The sequence below is a fragment of the Pecten maximus genome, chromosome 11 (assembly GCF_902652985.1).
Source record: "Pecten maximus chromosome 11, xPecMax1.1, whole genome shotgun sequence".
Taxonomy (NCBI): domain Eukaryota; kingdom Metazoa; phylum Mollusca; class Bivalvia; order Pectinida; family Pectinidae; genus Pecten; species Pecten maximus.
In genome coordinates this window covers 24,713,737-24,724,876 of record NC_047025.1, presented here as the reverse complement: position 1 = coordinate 24,724,876, position 11,140 = coordinate 24,713,737, and the positions used below count along the sequence as shown (strand labels likewise).

The window sequence follows — 11,140 nt, the reverse complement described above, 5'->3', positions numbered from 1 at the left end:
TCGCCCATGTATGTGGAATGTTATGGGTCCTGTTTCCTGTTCTGGTCAAGACTGATGGAATCTAACATGGGTCTGTTCCGTGGACAGGGATATCTCCACCCGAGTGTAAAAGCTTGGGCATTCAGCACGAGGCTTGGCAAGTGCTGGCGAGCCAAACTTTTACACGAGGGTTGAGATATCCTTGTTCGCGGAACATACCCAAGTTTGATTATTCATCTCACATACTTGCACGCAAATGTAAGGTTTATTGAAAGCTTTTCATTACGTCATCTACAACGCTCCTTGGAAAGTGCGTCAAAATTGATGTCGTCATCATTTACGACATGGTTACTAAACAGAAAATGATGACGTTATGTCATTATGAGCAGCGTCATAAAGCGCGTGCCAGTTATATTCACCTCTTGTGTGAGATCGATCCCTGTGAAGTATGTGAGAAATCCTTCTCTCTGTTTGAAGTTTGTTTTTAAAATTAGCGGCAAGGACGGACTAGTTCATCATTTGAATTTCACTTGGCGGGTAGTGACGCTGCCGTGTCCATATATGGCATTTCATCGTGATGGCACTAAGAAAAAAACATCAGTCCATGGCTACATGGCTATGCGTCTTATGTTATACTGATGACTTATTCTACCATGATATGGTTCCTTATTCCAGTGTATACTGTTCATATTTTGGTAAATATTTATCATGTAGAATTATACAAATGCAACAAAAGTGTATATGAATCACCTCAAATTACCGACTACGCCAGATTGCTCCCGAAGGGTTCACGTTGTAGATTTTACGCTAAGTCCATCTATTTTTATGTTGTCGGCGTTAGTGGCGAGTTAGTGAGCATAATGACACATACGGCGTTGTATTTGAATACTAATTAATGACATGTGCTTCTTAAATAGGACTTTCAATTATATTAAGGCACTTACCCTATAACATGAAATGTTTCTTGTGTGTAAACATTCGTTGTGGTAGCCATGGAAATAAATGTTGTGTGCATTTTTGTTATATTCTTTTTGTACCCATTAAATAATTTGAAAGTTCCAAACGAAAAACATTTAATGCGATACAGTTAATCAATTTGAGTGCGTTCAAAAGCATTCATCGATCGAGAGTGAAAGTTTCAAACAATCAATCGACTAAAATAACGTTCCATTAAAGTTTTACTATGGAATAATATGTATCCATTATATACGCATTCCAGTAACTAAATGTTTATTGATTGTGCACACACATATCCTAGAGAGTAATAGCCTTTTAACCAAACCACCAACACAATCAACAAATGCAGTGTAATCCTTTTAGCTCTACGGTATCTATCATTTTGTTTTGTATGGTTCTTAATACCATGTATGTCTTTTGTACAATCCTTGCTTATTTCGTGGGATTATAATGGACAACTGGAAATGTCATGCCAAAGTGACTTCGACATGTCATTTAAGTACTTTGTCTTTATAACACTACTAAATGGTCCTTTGGTTGGTCTGTCCAAGTTGACACCGTCCTCAATCTCTTGATACGAAGAACCTTAAATGGGTCTATTTCAGGGATATCTCAACCTGACTGTAAGAGTTTGGTTGTCAAGCATAAGGCTTGCCGAGGGTTGAGATATCGATGTCTACGGAACTGACCCATGCTTTATTTCTCAAATATCTCAATAAAAAAATCATTATGATGTAATCGTATGTGTAATTGGTCCGCAACAAATCCCAAGGGTGAATAATCAGTATCTCAGTATATAAATGGTTTAGAAAACAATTATTGAAATATATCCTTTATTTTCAAAGCATTTATAAAACAATAGTATGAAACAATATTATAATTAATATAGACTGGGTGCACTTGTTTATTCCTCGATATATCCCGGCGGGTAATTGAGGACATAGCCCTGTGGGCAGCTTGGGGTCTGACAGCATTTTCCCTGAGCTGGGGGATTCAAGTGGCAAGCAGCTGGCAGATTCCACTGGACACACCTTAAAAAACATATGCTTAGTTATAAACACTGTATACCAGATGCAATAAGCACCAGTCATATCCAAGACGAATGTCCAACACTGTGAGAATCAACCATAGTGTGATGTACAACACTGATAATATCAACCATAGTGTGATGTAAAACACTGCGAATATCAACTGTAATATGATGTAAAACACTGAGAATATCAACCGTAATATGATGTAAAACACTGAGAATATCAACCATAGTGTGATGTAAAACACTGAGAATATCAACCATAGTGTGATGTACAACACTGAGAATATCAACCGTAGTGTGATGTACAACACTGAGAATATCAACGGTAGTGTGATGTACAACACTGAGAATATCAACCATAGTGTGATGTACAACACTGAGAATATCAACCGTAGTGTGATGTAAAACACTGAGAGTATCCACCATAGTGTGATGTACAACACTGAGAATATCAACCGTAGTGTGATGTACAACACTGAGAATATCAACTATAGTGTGATGTACAACACTGAGAATATCAACCGTAGTGTGATGTAAAACACTGAGAATATCAACCATAGTGTGATGTAAAACACTGAGAATATCAACCGTAATATGATGTAAAACACTGAGAATATCAACCGTAATATGATGTAAAACACTGAGAATATCCACCATAGTGTGATGTAAAACACTGAGAATATCCACCATAGTGTGATGTACAACATTGAGAATATCCACCATAGTGTGATGTACAACACTGAGAATATCAACCGTAGTGTGATGTACAACACTGAGAATATCAACCGTAGTGTGATGTAAAACACTGAGAATATCCACCATAGTGTGATGTACAACACTGAGAATATCAACCATAGTGTGATGTACAACACTGAGAATATCAACCATAGTTTGATGTAAAACACTGAGAATATCCACCATAGTGTGATGTACAACACTGAGAATATCAACCGTAGTGTGATGTACAACACTGCGAATATCAACCATAGTGTGATGTAAAACACTGAGAATATCCACCATAGTGTGATGTACAACACTGAGAATATCAACGGTAGTGTGATGTACAACACTGAGAATATCAACCATAGTGTGATGTACAACACTGAGAATATCAACCATAGTGTGATGTACAACACTGAGAATATCAACCGTAATATGATGTACAACACTGAGAATATCCACCATAGTATGATGTAAAACACTGAGAATATCCACCATAGTATGATGTAAAACACTGAGAATATCCACCATAGTATGATGTAAAACACTGAGAATATCCACCATAGTGTGATGTACAACACTGAGAATATCAACCGTAGTATGATGTACAACACTGAGAATATCAACCATAGTGTGATGTACAACACTGAGAATATCCACCATAGTGTGATGTACAACACTGCGAATATCAACCATAGTGTGATGTAAAACATTGAGAATATCAACCATAGTGTGATGTAAAACACTGAGAATATCCACCATAGTGTGATGTACAACAATGAGAATATCAACCATAGTGTGATGTACAACACTGAGAATATCAACCATAGTGTGATGTACAACACTGCGAATATCAACCATAGTGTGATGTACAACACTGCGAATATCAACCGTAGTGTGATGTACAACACTGAGAATATCAACCATAGTGTGATGTACAACCCTGAGAATATCAATCGTAGTATGATGTAAAACACTGTGAGAATATCAACCATAGTGTGATTTAAAATTCTGTGAGAATATCAACCATAGTGTGATGTAAAACACTGTGAGAATATCAATTGTAGTACGATGTACAATACTGTGAGAATATTCATTATAATTTGATGTACAATACTGTGAGAATATCAACCGTAGTGTGATGTAAAACACTGAGAATATCAACCGTAATATGATGTACAACACTGAGAATATCAACCGTAGTATGATGTAAAATATTGAGAATATCAACCATAGTGTGATGTACAACACTGAGAATATCAACCGTAGTATGATGTAAAACACTGAGAATATCAACTATAGTGTGATGAAAAACACTGAAAATATCAACCGTTATATGATGTACAACACTGAGAATATCAACCGTAGTATGATGTAAAACACTGAGAATACCAACCGTAGTATGATGTACAACACTGAGAATATCAACCGTAATATGATGTACAACACTGAGAATACCAACCGTAGTATGATGTACAACACTGAGAATATCAACCATAGTGTGATGTACAACACTGAGAATATCAACCATAGTATGATGTAAAACACTGAGAATATCCACCATAGTATGATGTACAACACTGAGAATATCCATCATAGTATGATGTACAACACTGAGACTATCAACCATAGTATGATGTACAACACTGAGAATATCCATCATAGTATGATGTACAACACTGAGACTATCAACCATAGTATGATGTACAACACTGAGACTATCCATCATAGTATGATGTACAACACTGAGAATATCAACCATAGTGTGATGTACAACACTGAGAATATCCATCATAGTGTGATGTACAACACTGAGAATATCCATCATAGTATGATGTACAACACTGAGAATAGCAACCATAGTGTGATGTTCAACACTTAGAATAGCAACCGTAGTGTGATGAAAAACACTGAGAATATCAACCGTTATATGATGTACAACACTGAGAATATCAACCGTAGTGTGATGTACAACACTTAGAATAGCAACCATAGTGTGAAGTACAATGCTGTGAGAATATCACAATGTGTATGTCCAAATGAAATTCACTGATATAAGTAACAGAACATTTTAAACGACGTGTATTTCAATTAAAATGCATCATATGGTAGTTTGAAATGGATGTATACCGTTGATAAGATGTATGATATACTTACTTGTTCTTGCACGTGTAATATCCTGTAGCGGCATTCGTGCATGTACATTTGTATGTACATCCGTCATCGAAGTTTTGACCCTGGGTGTACATTTGACCCTTGTAGTAACATCCGCTACTTGAACCTGAGATTAGACATCGAATAGTTAAAATGTACTGATATTTAATAAATCATACTCAAAAAGTGTTATATTCGATACGGATATTTAAACATTTATCACAGGATCAGTTTTCCTGGAAATAAGTCGTATGAGTTACTAGATAACATTCGTATATCGTCAAAATGAAAATAACAAATAATATGTATGTAAATGATTAGAAAACGACTGATACAATTTTACATCCCATACCGTATCTCCAATGGTTATTTTTGAGTTATACTTATCAATGAAAAGACCTGGAAAATATTTATATGACTAGTTCACAAATCAAGATATCGTATATCAGTTTGGTAGATACATACACCTTGTGTTTCAATATCAGCTGATTTTTCACTTAAACAGATTTTATATGGACGGCTGCTAATTAATTATGTATGCATATAATATGGAACTTAATAACATGATACCGGAGTTTATGTGTTTAGGATAAAATAAATAAAATAAAATAGAAACATAAGGCTTTTCATATTTTGCTTACATGGATATAAATGCTCCGGTTTGATTTCATATTAAAACATATAATTGTAATCTTGATGATAATTACCAGTATTTGTTGTACCGTTTCCGAAAGTCGATCCACTTCCGGAACATTTTGGAGTAGAACAACACTCTCCCTGTGGCTTTTGAAGTATGCAACCTGCTGGCAGATTGGTCCATTGAGTACATCTGTAATAACCAACATTCCAGAGAATACAATTTTGAAAATGTAAAATCGAATTTCGCAAAATACAAATAAAAATATGCCAGAGAGAAACACGCCAACTTCGCTTACATCTAAATTCAGAAGAATGTTAATACCACACATGGATATCATTGCGTTCTTTTTTTCTTCTTTTCGCAGTCGAATATAAAAGATGTACAAAAGTCACACACGATAAGCAGGTATTTATAAATTTGCACATTTGTTCTATATATATATATATATATATATATATATGATAAAAGAATACTTACAGCTGGTTACAGACATAGTATCCACGGATGCCATCTGCGCATGTGCAGTTGTAATCACAGCCATCCTGCCAGTTTTGTCCAGTCTGGTAAAGCTGTCCCTTGTAGTAACATCCAGCATCTAAAACGGATTTTTTCCAAATTTAGTTCCATGTCCAATCCATGTAAATGGTTATTTTGTATGTAATCTAGGCGTTTTTCACACTGGATTTTTTTATCGCAATCTTTTTCGAGGATAAAAGGTTCATGACAAGTAAGGAGAAACCATTACCCTGATAACGGTTATCAAACAGACGAAATGTTAACATTGTCTGATTACAGAAGGAAACAACTTGACAAATTACACATGAAATATATATTTTTGAAGCACTTTGCAAGATTTCACTTACTTTTTTGTCATCAGAGAATGATCTCAATGATAAAATGTATGGTGTATTTTAAGCGTTAAATATGAAAAACAACTTTGAAATAATCGTAACTGTTGTTGGACGATGGAAAACATACGATAATATGGATTCATTCTTCTTAATAATGTGTACTTGTTGAAATATATAAAATTCATGTTTGATGAATATTATTAAAATTACTTATTTTCTGAACAAAAAGATTTCTTGCATGCATTCTTCGTTCCTGTTATAGTATTCAAACGCAGAAATATTTAATATTTCTGAGAGCAATATCACTGAAGCTATACAACAGTTAATTGTTCGCATATCTATGTTGGGTTTGCGATGATTTAATTTTGATTTGTTATCATACATACTACTTCCTGTGAAAGCCTGTCCGGGTAAAACGGTTACGTATCCCTGGCCATTGAATCCTCCTTGAGTTCCGGAAGCACTGCCTCCTGGATTAACACCGGTTCCAGTGAAACCACCACCTTGTGTTCCTGTTGCTACTCCACCAGGAGCCATTGTACCAGTTCCGCTAAATCCACCCTGAGAGCCAGTTCCGGTGCCTCCTGGAGCCATTGTTCCACTACCACTAAATCCACCTTGTGTGCCAGTTCCGGTGCCTCCTGGAGCCATTGTTCCACTTCCGCTAAACCCACCCTGTGTGCCAGTGCCGGGGGCTCCTGGAGCCATTGTTCCACTTCCGCTAAATCCACCCTGTGTGCCAGTGCCGGGGGCTCCTGGAGCCATTGTTCCAGTTCCACTCATTCCTCCTGGGTTAGTGCCAGTACCAGTGCCTCCTGGGGCCAATGTGCCGGTTCCGCTCATTCCTCCTGGATTAGTGCCAGTCCCGATGCCTCCTGGAGCCAATGTGCCGGTTCCGCTCATTCCTCCTGGATTAGTGCCAGTCCCGATGCCTCCTGGAGCCAATGTGCCGGTTCCGCTCATTCCTCCGGGATTAGTGCCAGTTCCGGTACCCAATTGATCTAATATTCAAGTGGAGAAAATGTTGAATGCCTATTTTCACAATTGTGACAATTTATCATGACAAAATATAAAATGTTGTATCTAAAAATAATTCTTAGATAATTAATACCACTACGCTAGCAATTGTGAACAATACCTTTCCGAGTAAACGAGTTAAAATACTTGGTAATTTATCAACTTTCTATATTGTTAACATAAGTGAGAAACTATTTTCTAACATTCTATAATGGTATGTATTTTCAAATTGGTTTTTGAATAAATATTTTTTGAAAATGGGTTGATTATCTCAATTTTTTCACTTAGCGTATATGAATTTTAACTAAAGAAAACTAAGTCGTGATAGGTTTTCTCAATATAGTTTCCATTTCAAGTAATGTCAAACAAAAAATCTTACCACAGAGGCCACAGAAGTTAGCACAGTTGGTCTTAGCCCAGTTAAGGTATGGATCAACGCAAGAGTCGTGTGTATATTCCGCGCAGTTTGGCAAAACATCGGAGCAACTTCCTGATCCTAAAACCAATCAGGAATATCAACATGCATATTGTGTATGTAAAACAAATCCTTATAACAGAATATATTAGTCTGATCATAAGCATTGTTTAACCTATTGTTATTGAAGGGGATTAGCCTGTACTGACATCTCAGTTGAATAGCATTTCGAGATTTCTCAGGGGAAGGATGATATAGAGGATATTGAATGATTTCCCGTTTAATATTATATTTCACTCCTATGGCAGAATATCGATATTTTCACGAGTGAAAAATATCGAAATATTCTGCCATAGGAGTGAAATATATGTTATATTCAACAGGAATCCATTTAATTTTCTTTGTATTGCATTTTAATGCTAAAAACAAAATTAAAATCATCGAAAAATTGATAGTTTCAAAAAATGCAGGAATCAGTTACATAATTCCTGGTGTCGTCTTTTGTGACGTTACTCCACGTCAACTTGACGTCGCCATTTTGAAAGGACTGATCAACGTAATGTTTTTTGCTGTTATTGGAGAATATGTGCATGAAAAGCTAACGTCAAGTGAATATTTTGTAAAAAAAACTAGTCTGAATATTTCAGAAATTTATCAAAATAATCTATCTTCGCTTTGATTGCAAATTTCAATGAGGTGAATGCAGAGGTTCGCTCGGAGGATATAGATATATAAATATGTATATTGTAGGACATTTACCTGCTCCCGGGGTTGGGACAATGCCTGGAACTGGAGTTGCTCCTCCTAGAAACAAACAAATATTGTTAAGACATTATCAGCACGCACTTTTTCAAATGAACTTAATCATGTACCACACAGTTATGCAAATGTTGCTACCGAAAGCGATTCAGGAAGACACCTGGGGTCATTAATGACGCGCTTCCTAACATACTTACATCAGTTATTTGAAGGATGATCATTGTAGAGACCAAGACTTCAATGTCTCATACTCTTTTGTTTTATTTTCGAAGACAATAGAACCAACTTTGCAATATTCTAAATAACATGATATAGAAGCTAATAAATATATTGACACTTTTATTGGATGTCCTTATATAAATATAACTTGATATAAGGCATATTGTATTATCTACGTTTCATATTCAAAAGAGATAGCATGCATTGTTGTATTCGGATTGTGCTCAGCCAGGCACATGAAGTGGGATCAATGCGTACTTACCACAGAGACCGCAGAATTTCGGACAGTTATATGTGGCCCATCCAGTGTACTGACCAGTACAGGTATTCTGACCATAATCCTGACAGTTTGGAATCCTGTCCACACATACCGCTGCTACACTAGGTGCAGGGGTACCTGTAAGTAGATTGATATTGTATTAAAACATGGGAGTAAAACAACCTGAGATACTATTGTCTACAGAGAGTCCTACGATCACCTTAATATCCATAACAACGCGAGGAAACATCATACACATCTAAACATACGCTTCCGATAGATAACACTGCTGCAATCAACATATAAATGTGAGCTCCTTTCGCTAATATCAATATATAAAAATGGTTTTGTTGAATGATGGAATTGTGTTGGTTTTCCTTTTTCTCAACATAAACACTAATCATTTTCAAAATTTTAGTTCGGCATTATGTTTAAGTACCTTGCGAGCGATATGATACTATTTCAATATCGACAGTAGTAGTTATGAACGTTCAAAAGTAATCTTTACAAAAATGAAAGTTATAAAAATGCGTCTATTTTACCAATATTGTTTCTAATGGATTCGGGAAGAGTTCATCTTTTGCTATTATTTTTTTTATTCTCAATCACTTTTATTATCGGCATTTCTTTTCTCCATTATATCTATGTCATGTCATAAAAAAATTCTCATGATCATACCGCCACCGCAGAATCCGCAATAGTCAGCACAGTTATCTCTAGCCCAGTCGGCGTAGGGGGCGTGGCATGAGTATTGTCCAAACGAGGCGCAGTCAGCTCTATTGTCTTTGCATTGTGTGGAAGCGGTTGGCGCACATTCAACCTTCTGGCAGCATCGGTCATTGGGATCATTGGTCAAATGGCAGGTACTGGGCAGTGATCCATATCGTGGACACCTAATGCATGAATAATGGTAACAAAATTTGCTAATATCTCGATGTCAACAATTTTATATACAATGTAAAAAAATTACTTCAGGCAAATGTCTAATAGGGAATAATGTCGATTTTAAATATTTGAGAAAGGAAAACTTTCGTCTAACTTTTGTGTAACATGTTTATTTGCAGATAATAGCACATGAATGATAACTCGTATCGAACATTTTCCTAATCATAAACTATATAATAAAAATATGATAATGCCTTTAATTTACAGTGTCAAGTCTTAAATTTAGGTATCTTAAAGTCCAGTGATATGAATAAATCCTTAATCCGACAATCTTCGGATTGATATTTGTTTCACTAGATCAGACAAATGTCACAATTTTTTTTACCAATTTTGATTGTACGAAAATATCCCAATCCGTACACATATACATTTAACCTGTCAGTACACCTATACATTTCTCAGTCTGTACATCTATACATTTACCTGTCAGTACACCTATACATTTACCTGTCTGTACACCTATACATTTACCTGTCTGTACACCTGTACACTTACCGATCTGTAAACCTATACATTTACCTGTCTGTACATCTATACATTTACCTGTCTGTACACCTATACATTTACCTGTCTGTACACCTGTACACTTACCGATCTGTAAACCTATACATTTCCCAGTCTATACACCTATACATTTACCTGTCTGTACACCTATACATTTACCTGTCTGTACACCTGTACGCTTACCGATCTGTTAACCTATACATTTACCTGTCTGTACACCTATACATTTACCTGTCTGTACACCTGTACATTTACCTGTCAGTACACCTATACATTTCCCAGTCTGTACACCTGTACACTTACCGGTCTGTACACCTTTACATTTACCTGTCTGTACACCTGTACACTTACCTGTCAGTACACCTATACATTTACCTGTACGTACACTTGTACACGTATTTGTCAGTACACCTATACATTTACCTGTCAGTAAACCTATACATTTACCTGTCAGTACACCTATACATTTACCTGTCTGTACACATATACATTTACCTGTCTGTACACCTATACATTTACCTGTCTGTACACATATACATTTACCGGTCTGTACACATATACATTTACCTGTCTGTACACCTATACATTTACCTGTCTGTACACCTGTACACTTACCGGTCTGACACCTGTACACTTACCGGTCTGTACACCTGTACACTTACCTGTCTGTACACATGTACACTTACCG

At 36.1% G+C, this 11,140-nt stretch overlaps 1 protein-coding gene across 1 annotated transcript in view; it reads right to left on the bottom strand.

The window, feature by feature from the left end:
* Positions 1-1,752: 1,752 nt before the first annotated feature.
* The window catches only part of LOC117338517, a 72,178-nt gene continuing 62,790 nt past the window's right edge, over positions 1,753-11,140 (bottom strand). The window contains exons 62-70 of the mRNA XM_033899873.1: positions 9,682-9,896; positions 9,007-9,141; positions 8,526-8,570; positions 7,731-7,847; positions 6,721-7,335; positions 5,961-6,078; positions 5,551-5,672; positions 4,847-4,970; positions 1,753-1,967 (exon numbers count right to left, since the gene is read on the bottom strand). Coding sequence (XP_033755764.1) covers positions 1,841-1,967; positions 4,847-4,970; positions 5,551-5,672; positions 5,961-6,078; positions 6,721-7,335; positions 7,731-7,847; positions 8,526-8,570; positions 9,007-9,141; positions 9,682-9,896 — 1,618 coding nt within the window. The 3' untranslated portion in view covers positions 1,753-1,840. The remainder of the gene's footprint in view (positions 1,968-4,846; positions 4,971-5,550; positions 5,673-5,960; positions 6,079-6,720; positions 7,336-7,730; positions 7,848-8,525; positions 8,571-9,006; positions 9,142-9,681; positions 9,897-11,140) is intronic.